Source organism: Prunus persica, chromosome G1 (genome assembly GCF_000346465.2).
Source record: "Prunus persica cultivar Lovell chromosome G1, Prunus_persica_NCBIv2, whole genome shotgun sequence".
Lineage (NCBI taxonomy): Eukaryota > Viridiplantae > Streptophyta > Magnoliopsida > Rosales > Rosaceae > Prunus > Prunus persica.
In genome coordinates this window covers 28,824,174-28,842,961 of record NC_034009.1, presented here as the reverse complement: position 1 = coordinate 28,842,961, position 18,788 = coordinate 28,824,174, and the positions used below count along the sequence as shown (strand labels likewise).

Sequence of the window (18,788 nt, the reverse complement as noted above, 5' to 3'; positions counted from 1 at the left end):
TTCAATCTCATGGGGAAAAAAACTTTCTTGTAATGGGGATAGCACTGTTTCGTTATTCTTAGCTAATAACACAATGACACGTGAAAAAATTATCCCACATATTATTGTGTTATTAGCCGGAGATAGCAAAAAGTAGTATCCCCGTTGCATGACAGTTTCTCTCCTAGGGGGCTTTCCTTAATCATATAAACCAGCTTTATGTCATCTTTCATGGTGTTTATACTGAAAATATTATGTCAGCCATCATTTTCTCCAACCTCTACCACCACAATTTTCACAAGTAAATACACCATATAAATAAATAAAATGATGATGAAACACAAGAGAGGTTTGGAATCTCATGCTATCAAAATCAGAAAAAGTGGCAGAAGAAGTTATTCAAGTAAAAAGTATAAAAGCCTCTAACAACAAATCAAAGCCCCCACCATCATGACAAATCAAGACTTCCTCCCTCCCTCCTACCCCAGTTTCAAGAATCTTTAGCATTACAAAAGCCTGACACACACTGATGGGGTCTTCTTACATTGTTTACTCCTTTTGGGGAGAAGCAAGCGCCATGAACCATGGCTTGGCTGACATCTTCACTTCACTTCACTCTGTTGCTTATAACTTTGACTGTTTGACAAAGAAACAAACACCTCTCATAATGCTGCTCCCAAATGCCACTTAGTTTCTTCTGAGAGCAACTCCTCAACTTTTACCACTTTTATTATAAAATGAAGGCATAATTTTTTTTCCTTTCTGTAATGACACTGCAATTTACTGTTTCTCCAAGTTGATCTAGTCTTTTTTTTAATGGTCTTATGTACGTGCTCTTTAGCTTCATTCTTTAATGGAAATTTCGTCATCCTTAATGAGAGCTCATTAGACTTCCTTCATTTTGTACCTCTCCTCAACAATTATTGAACCATTGAAAAGGATGGACGATGAAATTGACCATACAACGATTATTTCATTTCTTTTCTTTTTCTTTTACCACTTGTATTAGTTTTCTACAAGTCATAACTTCTCTGCAATAACATTGCATGCAATCAGTTATTACAAATCATCTATGTGTTCAATGGATTGGTGGTCCTAACTAATGCTCTATATTGAGGGCAATTAGCTTTTCTAGACCGTTGTTTTTGACTAAACATAGTTTCACAAAAGCTCAAAGTTTCAGGACATTGGCGGTCCTAATCGATCCCTACCCCCACAAAACTTGGAGTACAAAATGAAGTACTTTTCTTTTTATGCAGATGCATTATTGAATGACAATCTGAGGCTTCCCTTTCAAAATCATCTCCTAATTGTTTCTTCTCATGCTGTACTTTTCCATCAACATTTCAGCCTACGGTTTTCAAGTTTACAAGGAACTAAGAAGCTGTTTTCCATTTTGTCAAAAAGCCAACAAAGTAGCAGTCAATGTGGTTATGGCTGAAAGCAACAACATTAACACAAACTCACTTGAAATTGGCCGTTGAAATGATTGATGAGATGCCTTATGTGGGGAAAATTAAGATAAACGAGTAACGTGTGGGGAATGTAACTTCACCAAATTTTGCTCTTCCCACCTTTCAAAGTAAACTTTTATATCGCAAATTGGTATCTTTGATTATTTTACACCAATAGTAATACAAGTCATTGAATTTGAACAAAGTCTAGCAACTTGTGTGAATCAAGTGGTGTATAACAAATGCGTACTAAAATATTCTAACTTGGATTTGCTCCAATTCTAAATTTATTGTCATTGCCTCCATGCATGTCCTAGTTTCTTCTAGGCTGTAGGATACTGAAAAATAAGGTAAAGTTTAGCTGGATATCCAATCAATGTCAATTTAGACCCTTTCTCAATTGGCTGGTCATACAATCAACCAACATCTATGACATTAATTGTTTGATTATGTTTGTTTGTTTGGTCTTAGAACCCATCAACCTGAAAATAGGTAGATTGCCAATCTCAGTGTTGAGCTGAAAAGGCAGTTGGTGTATTGTTAAATTTAGACAGACTTTCAGTTGAAGAATTCTTCTTCCATTTGGTTCATTTGTTTCAGTCTTGAGGCCTACCAATACTAATTTAAAAGTGGGACAATGAACCAATATTGTTATCTACTTTTGACATAACAGGCCATGAAGTACAGTTTGGTTTCTTTTCTTCTGCATTATGTACAGTAGAGTCTAATCTGTGATTAAGATCCATGGTCTTTTATCTCTCTAGTTTTTTGATGGGTTATTGTTGCTCATCAAATTATATAGCAAAAATATATTTCCAAAAGTAAAAATATTTCCCCACATATTGGAAGACTTTCAACTTGGGGATCAGTATAGCTTGGTTTCAGGTTGAATGGCTATGCTTCTTTGGCTGTTTCAATACGTTAAAAGTTTCCCACATGCTAGCTCGTGTTAACAAACTTTGAACTTTGATGTTTGTACATATATGCATCCAAGAAAAGAAAAGAAAAAGGAACGGATATTGCTCGTCTCCTTTTCCGAAAGAAGATATGTGTATGTATGCAAAAATAATTCATCAAAAATCTTTAAAATAAATAAATAAATAAACTATTATTTATTGGCATGAATCTTTGAGTTCCTATTTACATGGACGATGGAGGAGAGAAATACTGTCCAAAAAGAAAAGGGACCCTTTATGAACAGGCTCCTTCTGCAGCCAAATGGGTTGAGAGAGAGACTTTTGAGGAACCTAATTAGCAATTTGTCAATAAGTGAGGGAGAGAGGAGTCTAAATCAGATGATGTAAGAATGGAGAAGGAAACCCACTTGTTTGTTTTTGTGGTCCACTGATCCATTATGAGCCTACCCTATTGCTTGGGGGCCTCCCAAAATGGACATATGCTCCTTTTCAATTGACGTACAATTTTTTTGCACTATGTAAATCTACTCATATCAATCTTTCATCATTTTATGGCATATTTTCCATCTCTTTCCATCTACAATCACCAAGACTGTGACCTTGGGATTGTAGGTTTTCAATTGGGTTCTTCTTTGTTCGATCACGGATCCAAATCCCTCATTTCTGAGGGTGTCAGTGGGACTTTTTTTCTTGGCCTAGAATTGAACAGAATTGAAATCCAATCAAAGTGCTGAGGATAGAGAGCAACCGAAAACCGACAAGCAACCACCTCCCACAGGCCCACGAGGACAAACAGTAGCCATCCCACTCATAATAATAGCTCATAACTCCCTTTTATTCAAGTCATTGCTGTCAATTTTAACTGTTTAATTCTCTCATTTCCTTTGTTGTTTTTCTTCATCTGCTTTATGTAAACAGTGACCTTTTTTTTCTCTTTCAAAATTCCCATAGATTCTCTTCAAATAGATCCAGTTGCTGACATCAAATTCTCTTTTTCACTTTCTCTTAACCTTGAAAAAATATTGCACGATTGGTTCTGCATCTTGTCTAACTTATCTACACCCTGTAGATAAGTTGTAACATTTCTCATTTACTAAATGAGTTTTTCGTCCTAAGGTGAGGTGTTGTGCTCAAGTAATTAAGAGCAGTTATTCTTGTATGCACCTGAAGTTCTGTGTTTGTTTGAATGAATCTCCTACCTCCAATATCGCTCGTATAAAATATATATTTTTTAAAAGCGTTTGGTCCAGTTAAAGCAAAAGATTTGGAAATGTCTCTCACGTTAAGATTTAGATTGCAGTTTGAGAGCGGCATCTGTCAACTCCCACCCACCAAAAGCTTGCCTAAGGCATGGCAGGAGATGGAATGGTCCCTTTGGCCACTTCAATAGAATTTGTAAATGGCATGGCCCAAAAACGAAAAGAATCTTAACACGGAAAGCAAGCACAGAGGCAAAGCCTTTCGTGGCTGAAGAAGTAAATGGGTTGGACTTTACACTAACACATAATCGCAAATCAAGTCATGCTTCACGGAGGTACCTTCATTTAGACAATAAAGCATATTCAAACCACATGGGAACCTGAAGATACGAAACTCAATCTCACATATGTTTTGAAAATTGAGGTTGTTTCTTTACTCCAGTTAAATTATTGAGACAAAATTCCAGATACGATACAAACTGCAACACCAGAAATCTGCTAAAATCTGTGTTTCCTAACCAACATTTTCTAAACAGAAATGTCATAAAGCTTTAGCAACTTGAGTTCTAAAATACAACTAGATTGGCGATTTTCAGTATTCTAGATACAGAAGTACCCTTCTATGCCCTGAAAATGGCAATTTTAATCTCCAATCCCTCTGTTTACGTGTTAATGGTCTGCCTTTGCTAGCCGGGTCCCTGTTTTCCTTCACATTTGCCAACTTCCACACACAGCTCTCAGACTCTGCCTCGATGGTCTCCAGATTGAATACTCCTTCCTTTTCGCAGCATTTAGAATCCACATCTTCTACATAGCTTACTCTCATAGGCATATCTATGAACCGAAGTAAATCATCCGGTATCTTTAGTAACCTCTCTGCACCCGGAGATGACACCTTCAAAACAAAAGTAGTTTTATACACTAAACATATTTGTATGGATCAAATTCACATGATAGAGCCAGCCATTTAATACCTCAAGAGCCAAATTTTCAGGTATTTCTCCAAGTGCTCCAACTTCATCTAATCTTTTCTTGTATTCTTGACTGTAGCTTTCAAGTTCCCCCATGCTGGGACAACCATATCTGATAAAAGTAGAACATCATATCAGAACCTTAACATAACAAAGGGTTGCATATGAAGAGAATTTCATAATATATAAAGTTCATTAAGTGTTGTCATCTTAAGCATGTGCTATTCTCCTATTTGCAGTCCATGGGAAAATGAGTTTCATCTGTTAACTGCCAAAATTTGTATGTTAAGCTGTTTATTAAAAAAAATTTGCTGAGAAGAATAGAAGAGTTACTCGTTTAACAGTTTGTCCAGTCTCACATATACATATCCTCGAGGAGTAGTCTTGAAAGAAAAGAGCTTGACATTGTCTCCAAATTGCTTTAAGGCCTCATGAGCAATGGACAGAACCCGCTCACCCCAGGGGACACCGTGCAATACCACCCCACCACCATCACCCCCATCGCCAATCTGTTCAAAATCAATGACTAGCATCAAATGAAACATCAATTTTAAAGCCAAAATGAAGGTTGAGCAATCAAAATGTTGAAGCCAGACCATTGTACCTCAGGGTCACCGACGTCCTCTTCCTCCCAACCATCTGTGGTGTCTCCCTCTTCCCATCCACCTGAGGTCCCTTGCTCTTCAATTTCTTCACCTGAAAATGTGAAACTTTTACACCCTTGAAAAGCAACAATATAAGGGAATGTGTAAAGAAAACAACTATATAAGAAGAAGACCACATATATTTAATTATTAACTACTAGCTCTCTGTAAGATTTAGAGTAATTTTACAAACACTGAACTGAAGATGTTTTTTTTTCATAAGACAAACAATCACTGAAGTTGTGGCCTTGATAACTAGTAACATAAGGAAATGTGAATGCTTAATTACCATTCAAAGAAGCATAAATATTTTTATTTTATTTTTATATAAATTAAACTTCTTAAAGATTCCCAACAAATTACAAGTAAAGAGCTACATATAAATTTAACAGATCATAAATGGGAAAATCGGATAAACGAGAAAATAGGGATTACCTTGAAAAGGGTCATCTTGATTATCCTCAGAGGACTCTGTGTTTACGAAGCGAAGAGTACGAAAAGGAAATATTGTGGGACAGGATTTAAGAGACAAACGAACCAAACCAGAAAGATAGGACGAAGAAGAAGAAGGAAGAGGAGGAGGAGAGTTCAGGAGAAAGGGTAATGGACTTTTTGGGTGGGCTGATAGGAAAGAAAGGCTTCTGAAAGATGAAGAGGAGGAGGCGAAGCACCTGCCAACACTGAGAAACTGTAGGCTCCTCCTCATCATCATCCTTCTCTCTCTTTGGGGTTTTGGGTTCTGGGTTTTGGCAAGCAAAGCTCCCTCCGTCTTTTACTTTCTAGTAATTTGCCGGTTCCGCGGCGTTCTTTTTCGGGTTATGATTTTGAGACAAGGAACTTAAAGAAATAAAAAATAAAAACTTCTACTCCCTTTTCTCAAGAAAATAAAAAAGATAGTGATTTATGGTGATCGTCCTGTTTTCGAATTATTTTCTTAAACTTCATTTGTTATTAAGTTGTGTATTCAATTCACCGCCAAATTTCATATCTCCTCCCAAAGAGATTTTGTTGATGTCTAATTTCTTATTGTACAATGGAGACTGAAAATTTCGTTTCATAAGTTGCCATGTAAAATGCGCTTCATTTAATAATTTCATTTCCACAAAATTATTCATGTGATTTACAAGGAAAGTTATTTACTTGATACAAGTTATATATGAAAAAGAAAAGAAAAGAAAACACGGCATACGCATCAAAGTGAAGCCGCAGCAGTGTACAAGGCAGACCACAACAACTGCAGACTACCTACCCATTGTCAACCGCACAGCTCCTCTCCCTTGTAGTTTAGTTTATCTAGCCTCTTCTTCTTTTTTGATAGAATCTACTCTTTTAACATATAGACCATCAAAAGAAAGAAAATTACAGTCTGGCAGCCTACATTTTTCTACAATCTAAGAATGGTTCTTAGTGTATCACAAAGATTTTGAATCGTCTGTTGTTCCTGAGTTGCTTGCAACTCTTGGAGCGGCATATCTTCGTAGCACCTGAAGCAAGTAAGATGTGGGGAGTAAAGAACAAGCAATACAAACAAGGAGATCACTTGTAAAAGCAACATTTTTCTTTTCATTTTGTACCAAGCCAAAGTAAATGTTCAATACAAATATAATTTGGTTGACATACATCTTGTGGTAGGCTAAAGCCTGTGCGAGATTCATTAGAGTTGAACTTGTAAAGAGCCTTTTGTAAACACTTGGAGGGAGGGGCATCTGCAGCACATCAAGGGATCAAAAAATGCTTAGAGAGAGAGAGAGAGAGAGAGAGAGAGAGAGAGAGAGAGATTTGACCTCATTTTGTCCTCTTCGTCCCTTTTTAGACTGTCCATCACCAGTAAAAAGCTCCTGTAGAGCCTCTACGGCTACACTTCCATTATTATCCTCATGCATGCCTCCAAGAACATTATCTGATAAGAGAGCAATGGGGGATATATCCGTTGCCCTCAAAAATGGAATAGGCACTGTATTACCAGCTGCATATATGGACCAAAGCTGCCATAAAAATGAAAACAAGCAATTAAATACTTGCATTGACCTTGGAAGGGGAGGGTTTAAGTGGAGGAGGTTGGAATGGTGTTCGATTAGTGAGGAGAGAACCAAGTGGCTAGAAAGGGAGGAGGGCATGTTTGATTGTGATAGGGGCCTATCAACTGGTAACCATAAAATTCAGGACGAATATTACCTTATCTTGCATTGCAAAAGCTTTCCGGTTGACAGTTTCATTCTTCAATGTGCCACTGCTTTGACCTTCAACCTGTCCTTTTGTCTTGAGGTTCTGCTCAGAAGAGCCAAGAATTGAACGAGAAGATGCCTGTATGGTCTGTGTAACTGAATGTGGTTCTCCAACCGAAATGCTATGTAAGGAAACACCTCCAGCATTTTCCACCCTGATAGAACATCCCAATAAATTCAGTGCGGTCTTCTAGAAATAAGTTTATATTTTGACTGGGAAATTTATATCGTATATCAAGTAATCTATCTTTTATCTACATGAGAAAATAGTATTATCACAAACTACTACGTCCACAACCCCCAACCAAAACAGAAAAAGAAGGAAAAAAATCTTTAAAACAGATTTCTGAATAAAAATTCACAAATAAATAGTGAGGGAAGTACCTGGGTTCAGCTGGTTTACCTCCTGTGCCAGTATTGGAAGGATTTTCAAGAAATCCTGGACCAGCTGCAGGTTCTTTGACATTAAAACTTTGTGTCTGATTAGCAGTCTCATCTCTTTCATCTCCACCGTGAATTATTACAGTGCCAAAATTACCTATTAAATATAGGTTTTACGTAGATCAGATGATCATGCCCTACCCCGAGCAAAACGATTTCAAACAAGAGAATCAATAATTATGCCCTCACAGAATCATTTCACTAAGATACATTTAGCCAACTGGTCTTAGAGATTCGCAACATGAATAGAGCAACCCCAATATGTCAAACATCAAGTGATGTCCCAAAAATAGAAAGCAGTAAATGATGTCACTATCACTAGTAGCTCACCATTCCATTTGCACCCTGATAAATCTAATATTATGAAAACATATCGTCCAGCCCACATTTGGCTTCATCACAATATTTCATGCAATTAAAAAAAATAACAATAAATGTGTAAAGGAAAAAAAAATTTAAAGGAACAAGTTTCCATTAGGACCTTAACGTCCCTGCTCCGAATTCAATACCCAAGCACAAATTAGTTTTTCATATTTCAGCCTACTCAAGACGGCTTACTACAGACATCTGAGTAGATGGCACATGCATTACCATGTAGATCCAGGCGAATCAGCCCAATCTCGGTAATATTTCTGAAGAAATTAAGTTGTTATGTAACTATCATGTACAGCACACCTAGAAGTCTTCAGTCAAATAACATACATACCTTCCCCGGCCAGTCCTGCATCACCAGATATGTGCTGCTTCCTCAACGTGCTAGCTGTAGATACTTCATTTTCCACTTGATTATTAGGCCTTGAAGGAACAGTATCTCCATAATCCTCATTGACTTTTGAAACTACAAGTGTCTGTTCAAATTAAAACTGCATATTCAGATATAAAAAATTGACACAAACATGCACAGAAAGAAAAAAGAGGAGGATTTCATACACTATCTTCCGGTTCAACTGGAGCAATACTTTGTGCTTGCAAAGCCATGGAAGCCCTAATTTGCCTTGCTTTTTCAATCTTTGCCAGCATTGCAGAGGGACCACACTTGCATTTTTCGATGAATTTGTGCTGTATTTTAAATAAAATATTTTTTAAGTCAGAATAAAGACACAAATTGTAAGATTATAAGCACTAGTAAAGATGAGCCATGATATTTCCTTTTTAATATTGTACATAACTCAATCCACTTAATGTAAATAAAATTACTCCCAAAAGGAATCGTATGCTTGCAAGTATCATCAGAAGTTTCTATATAAATCATTGCTTCAAGTTGATTCTTGCAGGAAAGAAATTGATTTTGATGGAAAAACTTTATCATGACACAACTTTTAAACAAGGCTTTTCATAATCCCAATTTATCAATAGAATGTAGAGCCCTTCACTAAAAACACTACCTTCAGCATCTCAGATGCAGTAGGACGTAGACGAGGTTCTTTTGTGAGGCACTTCGCCACAAAATCATGAAACACGAGAGACCTGCAAGAGAAAACCTAAGGTCATAAGATGTTCAATACCATTTTAGCAATGTGGCACAATAAAAGCAAAAAACTTTGGACTTATACATGACAAAAGTTAAAACCATCATGAATTAAAAATTTGCACTAGTACAACTTTACATCAGAACTCTTAATTGTTTGATGATAACTCCTATTGTTCTATTGCAACCCCTCCTAAAAGAAAAAACAGATTGAACTCAAGTACAGCAGCTTGTATAAGGGCCACAGGCAAAGAGTCACTCCAAGTCATAAGCTTAAGTGTTAATTTATGCTCGGTAGTTACGAGTTCAAACCACAGCAGTGGTTCTGGTAAAATAAATCATGTTGGTTGAGTACAAATCTCGTAGGGAACACGAAAATCATAAAACCAACAATGCTTTATGATACAATAGAAAGTATTTTAACATTGTGATACCAGATGTGTCAGGAGAACTGCTTTATACAGGCTACTGTCCTCAATAATTGCTAGAATAAGATCACAGATACAAAAGAATGAAAACGGACCATTTTTCTTTATCCTCAAGCATCGGGGCTGGCTCAAGGGATATCATGAATAAAACCTATAATAGACAATAAATAGGTTACATATCCCCTCATCAAATAATGATTTGAATAGGAAAAACTAAAAACGAAGAAATTTTTTAGCAAATCAACATTCAACTTGGGAAAAGTAGAAAAAACAATTGAAAGAATGATGCTGCAGAATTTTCCTTTCCTCTTTTGCTAAGTCTCCACAAGCTTTCCAACATCTTCAGAAGCTAAATTTCCTTCAAAGTTTTATAAAAACAAATATACACAATTCATTATTCACTATATTTTGAAAATTTTAACCGAAAGAAAAGAATGGAACCAGGGGAAAGAGAGTTGAAGACTGTTTAAATTTGGAAGGTTAATCAGACCCTTCAGTATCAGTTTCTATTAACCACACAACATTTGAGTCACACTCTTCCAAACATGGAAAATATTCACATCACATCACAGAATCCCTATTTATGCTTAGAAAATATGATATTTTTGCTACTTGTATTTATCCAGGGCCCCTTATCAAAGGCGCATTCCTCTTGAAACATCCAATTTTTACTAATGCCATCTCTAAACCTTATTGTCAATAAAAGCACCCAATGAAAGAATATGCAACACAGAAAGTGACCCCCATACTCCAATTGACCATGCAACCAAGGTACAAATTATGATGAAGAAAATATCACTTCAACTTTCTAATAACTAGAAAATAAAAGGTGAAAAAACACTAACCCTCATTGGATGCACAGAAGATCTTGGAGGGAGCCCCTGAAAATTATCACAAGGAAAACATATCAAAATGAATGACCATTGCCAAGAATGGCATGATATTGTGCAAGAGAATAATGAGTAATCGATTGGGGCTAAGGAATAAACAATTATTTGTTAGTGTGAGCTAATACCAGTATTCACAATTTATACAGCAGTCACAAAGAACCAATTACTTAAGAACTAAAAACAGGAAAAGAGGAAAACACTAACAAGCAGCTTAAAACAGCTGCCTCTTAAATTTTCCACGAAATTGGACAATTTACATGCTGAACACATATCCTTCGAAAAGAACTAGCTGAACATATATTACCTCTGCCATTTCAATTGCAGAAACACCAAGAGCCCATACATCCACCTGAATAAGACATAAATTAGACCAAGAAGTCAGTCTTGCTATGGGTTTCACCATAATAATATTATCTCTAAAAGTAGTTAACCAAAGAAAGAGCAGCACATGGTCGGATGGTCCTAGAAGAAAGAAGCAAGATGACACAAATAAAATTCTGCGTAGAGTACAAAAGATACCTTTCCATCATAGCGGCTTTCCTGAATAACTTCTGGAGCCATCCAATGTGGAGTGCCAATGAACTGAGTAAAATAAAATTATGTTAAAAAAAAAAATTCCTCGAATCAAGCTTTGTAACTGGCCATCCTATCAGGAAAAGAATATTCGTAATTGTCTATTGATCACAATGAAGCAAGTTCAGGGAATCAGCAGAGTCCCTTGATTATGTTTTTAAAATGACCAAATCACCTAAACAAGCCTTAAGGACTTGAGGAGACAGCGAGGGCACATGGGATTCGTGTCTCATGAACCATCCTGTCAAAAGGTCAACCCCACAGCAACCACTTTGGTAGCTAACACAGGGATTTATCCCAGAAAGACACCCCTTATTGAGAACAAGAAGAAATACTAAGCATCGGACCTTAGAACAAAGTACTAGCAACTTCTGGTATACCAAGTGCAAATTTTGGGGCAATTAAACAAATTGTCATACTAAACACAATTCTGCATCAAGTATGACATTTAGATCTTATCCAAGCAATTGACATACCGTGTTGCGCTTGGACATGGTTCTTGTTAGCTGTGCTGCAACCCCAAAATCACCTGTCAACATTGTCATACACCAAAGTTGGGTCAGTGTGTTGTTAAAAGTACAAGAAACTTATGAACTTCACATGCAAAACAAAAACTGGAAATAATAGTAAAGAGCACTTTATTATACTCCATTTCTATTGTCAAAATGAAATGTTGAAAAACAAAATTAAAGGGTAAGGAAACTCCTTGCCACCCTCTTTGATGATGTCATAATGCTATTAATGTTATGGAGAGTATGAAAAAAGTATGATTATCATTAGATGTGAAAGATCAGCATGATTCAAGTGTTACAAAAACGTCCTTTTATTGTCCCTCCCTAGAGAGCACCACATATAAGCAAATGATGATTGCACTCACCCAACTTCACATCTCCTTGTTCAGTTAACAGAATATTACCACCCTTTATATCTCTGTGGACCTTGAAAATGGAGTGCAAATAAGCAAGGCCCTACACGAAACAAATATTGTTCAAATCAACAGCATATGAAATAGACAGAAAATAATTTAGTTAAAAATATATTTAATTGAATAACAAAGAATGAAAGTGGCATCAGCACTACACAACTTTTGAGTTGGTTAAATTGCATCCAAATATTAAACCTGAGATAACATAAAGACTGAAGCATTTTATAGGCACTTCATTGAGCATTTCCTCATGACAAAACTTAACCATGCAAAATCAGGGGAGGGGAGACCCCCTTAATGAGGTGGAATTGTTTCATTTGGATCGAAATATCCATTCAAAGTTGATCAAACCTTCAATGCCTCCCTACAAATGTAGGCTATTTGGTACTCCTCCAAAGCATCCTCAGTAACATTCATCAAGTCTGCAACACTTCCACCACCACAGTACTCCATCACAATCTAAGAAGACGCAGAAAAACAGTCACCAGTCTCAGATTTTGCACTACCCAAATTACAAAACAAGAAACCAACAATAGCTCTATCATTTAGCAATTTCACCATTAACCAAAGCAAATGCTATCCATTACCCAAAGATACTCTTCTCCTTGGTAGCTCCCCAGGTACCGAACAACATTAGGGTGATTGCATTGCTGCAGCATCTCAATTTCACCACAAATTTCTTCATACCCCTCCTCCTAAAAACAAATCAAAATCAAACTCCGAACAAAGTAACCAATCAAATGCATAAAAAACCGAAGAAGATAACAGAAACAGACCCCTTGAGACAAGGAAATGACTTTGATTGCCACGAGCTCCGAAGTCTTTATATCCCTAGCTTTATAAACCGCGCCATAAGACCCCTTCCCTGGCATTCCCAATACCACAAAAAATAAAAGGAAAGAAAAAAAACCGCTCTAAGCAAAATTCCATTCAGGAAGAAATGAAGGAGAAGCTGAAACACATTGAAGTTGAAGTACGAGAACCCACCAAGTTCATTGAGCAACTCGTACTTTACAGTGGGGTCTTCTCTGGTAACGCTATCGGGTATGGAACTCGACGACATTTTAGTGGTTTGGCGATACTCTTCGCCTTGCGAGGATCCACTGCCCCTCCTCTGCTTCCCAAACCCTAACTCCGACGAGGCCTGCATGCTCGCCACCGCCCTACTCATCGTCGAACCAGCGCCGCTGCTCGTCCTCCTCACCACGGTCCCACTTATCGACTCTCTCTCGCTCGACGACCTGACCACAAAAGTGGAGAACCCATCGCCATCTCCGTCATCGTCGATGGAGCCTCGCTTGAAGTCACGTGACCTCCCCGTGGTCCGATTGCGATCGGGCTTGATGATCATAGTGCCGAAATCGCCGCCATTTTCGTCCTCCTCGTCGTCGAAGTAATCGATTGAGGCTCCGCCGCCGAAGTCTTTGGGAAGGCGTTTGAGGAGCGGAGGGAGTGAAGCGTCGTCGTCTTCGTCTTCGTCTTCGTCGTCTCGAGCATTGCCCTTGTAGACCATTGTGGCGTAGAGGTCGGGTTCCGGGTCGGAGCTCTTGGGCTTGCTCCGCCGCTGCCTCTGGTCTCGATCGGATTCGGAGTTGGAATCGCCATCTTCGTGGATGACAACGGTGGAGTAGAGTTCGGGTTTAGGTGGGATTTTTCGGGTCCGGCGGGTGTTGGGCATCGGATCCATTTTTGATTGGGTGTGACAGAGAGAGGGCGGGGAGTGTGTGCGTTAGCTGATGGAGAAGGCCATAGCTGGGATGGGAGTGGGTGCAACTCTCTCTACCTTAATGGAACCAGCTGTTGAGCACGATGATACTGTTTTTGGAATTTTGGGCTTTTATTTTTTTGGGCTCACATCTATTAGTATTTGCGGTTAGAGCCCAATATGTTTTTTTGCTTCTTGATAAAACAAAGCTCGTGTCTCTGCAACGGGCCATTGTATTCGCAACCAGGAACTGAGTCGCTCTTTATTCACCCAGCCATCTGCTCACTGCACCAAGGTACCCATAAAAATTACGAACTACCAACTTTGCCCCTTAATACACTTAGAACTTTTTCTTTTGAAAAAGAAAAAAAAATTATAAAAAAATGGGCAGCCATGCCAGGGAATATCCTTATAAATTTATTCTCCACATCCAGTCATTCTCTAAACATGGAAAAATTAAACTTTTACTCAATAAAAGTATAATAGATATGCACAGATCGATTCAACCAGTTGATTAGGACAGTATACGCTATAAAAAACAAGAATTACTCCACACACCTTTGTTATATACAATAAAGTTGGAGGAATGCGATTCTTATAATAAAAATTCATACTTCACGTGAATGCGATCGTAGTTTGTATATATTAATAATTTTTTACAACAAGAATCCACCCTTCTGTGCTAGGGTAAAGATTAATCACAATGTAGTTGAATTGTGATCCCATTATTTAGAGGGAGCTTAATAGATGATCAAGTGAATGGACTAGTAGTGTTGATACGATTACCGACTCACTTGCACAATGACTATCTGTTGTTGATATGATCTGTTTTGATATTTAGATCTTTACTTCGATCCTCTTTGATATTTTTCAATATTTGCAATATTAATCTGTCGGGGGAAGGTAAGCTTTTCGGCACAAGGCGTCAAGGCGTCAGTGACCAAGGGGGGCCACTGCCTCATTTATGCCCCTTCCTAGATATACAATGCTGCTGCAAGCAACCTATGAAATGCTCTCCATTCACAACAGCTTTTGCAATATATAGCTAGTCGGTTTGATCGTCAAGACTCGATTCTAGCCAAAGCAGCAGCCTAGAGACAACTTAGTTGTGCCATTCCTTTAATAAGCACAAATAGTTACTATCATAAAACTTGCGTGAAGCGGAAATAATACTATTTTGCTATTCTCAATCAATTACAATTATTGGCTCTTGACGTTGAAAAGTTATCACGCATGACATGTCTTGATTAGTTGACGAGCTAAAATAGCAACATAATGTTATCCCCATTTCACACAAGTGTTTCTCCCATAAATGACGCCGAAGCAATTTAAAAATGTCGCATCGGGGGTAGAATCATTATTTAGAGTTTAAACTGTAGATGTATGGTCTCAAAACGGTTAACCAATAGTTGCCAAGGGCAAAGGCATACGTGAAAAGAGATGAGAATCAGTGAATCTATGAAAGCAAGCAAAAAAGGCTCGGCAGGGATATCCAAATCGCTGTTGCATCTCCTTTACACAAGCTGGCTTCACAATACACATATCTATCGCTTTTTAGCTCTGCTCCACCATATAGACGATAATATTCTCCCTATCTTAATTCAAAAGGAATATGAATCTCAAGAACAAAGCCGACTCATATACTACCAAAACCTGCAGTGTCTGGAGAGTTTTACTTTTGCTATTCATGAAGATCTCAAGTAGCACTAATTGAAATCTGGTTGCATGCATGCAGGAAAATTTTAAATAGTTAACCAAATTTCAAGCAATTGTCTTTCTGATGAATATACACACATCATTAATTAACTTTTATTTCACAACATAAGATGCCCATGCATTACATAAAACCAGACCAGAAGCAGCTGCTACATTTTCTGCACATCAGGAAAACCCAAACTTGTGTGCGGTGCATGAGACCAGCTACATACTCAAAACTTGCACACCCAGGAGACCATTTACTCCAACTTGCACAACCTAATTTAAGTCTACTCTAACACCAGAACAGGGTCCACATTAATTTTACAATAAATAAACAAACACAGCACCAGCCCCAACATAAAATGAAAAGTATCATCAAACAAACCTAGGAACCGCCCTGCAAACCAGTGGGCTCTTCATCTCCATAGACAGTTTCAAACACTCGGACAAATCCACATCACTTCTCTCAGAAGGAACCCAATTGAAGTTCTGAAGCAACTGAGCCAGCCAGAGTTGAACAGAAGCCAATCCCAAGGCTCTTCCAGGGCACACCCTCCTCCCAGAACCAAAGGGAGCCAGCCTCAGGTCAGTGCCCACGACGCTCACTTCCTCTTCCATGAAACGCTCGGGCCTAAACAATTTTGGCTCAGACCAGACCTTTTCATCATGAGTTATTGCCCACATGTTCACCATGGCTGTTGTTCCTGCTGGGATGAAGTTTTCACCGACATAAACATCATGGATTGCAATGCGAGCCCATGAGAGCAAAGGCCCTGGTGGGTGCACCCTCAGACACTCTTTCACAATGGATTGGAGGTAGGGCAGGTTAGGGACATCAGAACCCAAAACTGGCCTTGAGGCGCCAACCGCAGAGTCGATTTCACTTTGGGCTTTGGCTTGTATTTCTGGGTGCAAAACCATTCTTGCAAGAACCCATTCTAGCAGAGTAGCTACTGTGTCAGTTCCTCGGAAGATCATCTCCTGTAAAATATGGAACATTAAATTTTTTAGAATTACACTAAATTCACCAAAAATGAGAGTTCAAATATGAACAAATTAGTACCCAAAGCACGGCGATCATGTCAGAGTCACCGAGTTTGTGATCATTTTCCATAGCAAGCAAAACATCAACAAAATCCCCACTGCAGTCGGTGTCAAAGTTGTCACCTTTGACCTTCTTCAGCCTATGCTCTTCAATGATTTTTCCGACAAAAGCATTCACTTTTGAGACCAAAATTCTGCACCTCTTCCTCACACCCTGCAAATCCAACCAACCCAGAAATGGAAAATGGTTGTTCCAGTTGAATAAACCAAGCAGCTCATACCCTTCCCTGACCAGCTTATCAAGCTCATGCCCTTCGCCGCCTTCCCCAAACTCATAGCAGCGCCCAAACACAGTCATCATCACGTTGTTCAAAGACCCAAAATGAAGCACGTTTTTCATCTGAACCTCACCTTTCTCAACCATCAAACTCCTAATCTCCTCAGCCATTTTCAACCCCACTTCACGTCTAAAAACTTCAGAGCCAGCCATTCTCTTAGGACTAAACAAATGGGTTGCTGCTATCCTTCTCAAATTCCTCCAGTACTCTCCGTACGGCGCAAACCCCATTGCTCTGTAAAACAAAAGCTCGTAGGCCGTCTCATTTGCAGGCCTATTGGCAAAAGCGGCGCTGTTCAAAATTTCTTTAGCAGTCTCTGGCTGGCTTGAGATGACAAACCGAGTTAGCCCCACGGAGAAAGACATCAAAGCCTCGGCCTTGAGGCTCTTAGCCATCTTAGCAAGCACTCGGTGACGCGTAGAACCAGTGAAAACAGTGAGTGACCCGATAAGCGGATAACCAGGTGGACCCGGAATCGCTTTGAAATCCCGGACCTTGCAAAAAGCCCAAGCAAGGCCACCGGGGAAGAGCCAGAAACCAAAGACGGCCATGAACAGAAACAAACAAGCAAATGCCTCAAAGCCCAGAACGGATGATTGAAGAACCATCCTGGGTATGAACAAGAGGTGGTATTCGAGTGACATTTTGGCTTCGCAGAGCTGGAATGCGAGACGCTTTGGGAGTTTGAAGAGAAGTGAAAACGGTTTTTCAGAGAGTGGGAAAGAGGAAGACGAAGAGTAAGCGCAGGGGACGAAGAGTGTGAAATGGGGGTTAGTTAAATAGAGGAAGTTAGTAGGTGAATTAACCGTGGTAAAAATATTGACTTAACTGGGGTTAAAAAAGCCCGGTCTCGAATCAATATCGATATCGTAGCTGTGTCCCATCCATCCGATCACGATTCGCGAAAGCCCACCACGGGCCCACCTCCTTTAAAAATGCACTTTTGGTAACTTGTTTATAATGAGTAAAAAAAAATTGTTCTAGAAAAGAGTAATTGTTGGGGCAATACATATGTTGGGCGGGCATTGTGATTTTGAGGTGAAATCGGAACCTTAAAATCACAGTCGAATTAATTATAACATAACAGTTTGATTTAATTTGATTTTGATAATAATTACAGAGGAAATTGAACTAAATCAAATCAAACCAAATCAATTTAAAACGGTTTAGTTCGGCAGATTTAGGCCTAAGTCCAATTCTCTTTTGTTTTTCATTTTTTCAATATTTTTAGCTCAATTATAACAACAACAAAATCACAACTTGCTACATACCTTTTTCATTTTCTAATGTATCAAACCATCCCAAAACTCAACATATCATAAAACTTCAAATTTTAATATTAATATAGCTATAATTCAACATTCATATCTAGTTATTTTCTAATTAGAGGACTACACATATATAATTAAATATAAATATATAAGTAGATAGTCCAGTTCGGTTTACGACGGTTTATAAAAGTTCAAAACCAAACCAAGTCAAATAATATATAGTTTGGTTTGATTTTTAAGCTGTTTAGTTTTTTCTTGATCAAAATCAAACCAAACAGATAATCACGAAGTGAATAAGTCGGTTTAATCAGTTAGGTAGGATTGATGCATTTTGGTCTTCAAATTCGACAAATGATTGACTTTCAAACTTGGAAAATAGTTCATGTAGTCAATTAACTAACTCCGTCTTGTACCATTGGCCATGTCATTATATCGATTACATTTTTAAAAAAATTTAGGTGAAAAATTATTATTTTAAGTCCACCTCCCTAGTGGTTTCAAGAGCAATGGTCTATGAACTTAAACTCAAAATTTCATTTTGGTCATTCAACTCATATTGGCCCCGGTAGTCCCTCAACTTTGTTTCCAACTTGAATATAGGAGCAATGATAATTTTAT

General features: G+C 38.3%; 3 protein-coding genes across 3 annotated transcripts; all 3 read right to left on the bottom strand.

Annotated features, from left to right (window-relative positions):
• On the bottom strand, positions 3,937-6,098 carry LOC18791669. Its single transcript, XM_020554217.1, has 5 exons — positions 5,600-6,098; positions 5,125-5,216; positions 4,854-5,029; positions 4,524-4,632; positions 3,937-4,444 (listed from the first exon to the last, which is right to left on the bottom strand). Exons 1-5 carry the CDS (start codon positions 5,874-5,876, stop codon positions 4,142-4,144), a joined length of 957 nt encoding a protein of 318 aa, XP_020409806.1. The 5' UTR covers positions 5,877-6,098; the 3' UTR covers positions 3,937-4,141.
• LOC18788441 (germinal center kinase 1) lies at positions 6,226-14,009 on the bottom strand. Its single transcript, XM_007225208.2, has 18 exons — positions 13,102-14,009; positions 12,891-12,979; positions 12,702-12,809; positions 12,466-12,573; positions 12,067-12,157; positions 11,666-11,718; positions 11,136-11,198; positions 10,921-10,965; positions 10,572-10,607; positions 9,822-9,877; positions 9,216-9,297; positions 8,761-8,889; positions 8,537-8,678; positions 7,774-7,927; positions 7,340-7,544; positions 6,949-7,149; positions 6,785-6,870; positions 6,226-6,648 (listed from the first exon to the last, which is right to left on the bottom strand). The coding sequence occupies exons 1-18, from the start codon at positions 13,799-13,801 to the stop codon at positions 6,549-6,551; spliced, it is 2,448 nt and encodes an 815-aa protein (XP_007225270.1). The 5' UTR covers positions 13,802-14,009; the 3' UTR covers positions 6,226-6,548.
• LOC18793902 (cytochrome P450 78A5) lies at positions 15,607-17,659 on the bottom strand. Its single transcript, XM_007221853.2, has 2 exons — positions 16,581-17,659; positions 15,607-16,498 (listed from the first exon to the last, which is right to left on the bottom strand). Exons 1-2 carry the CDS (start codon positions 17,541-17,543, stop codon positions 15,893-15,895), a joined length of 1,569 nt encoding a protein of 522 aa, XP_007221915.1. The 5' UTR covers positions 17,544-17,659; the 3' UTR covers positions 15,607-15,892.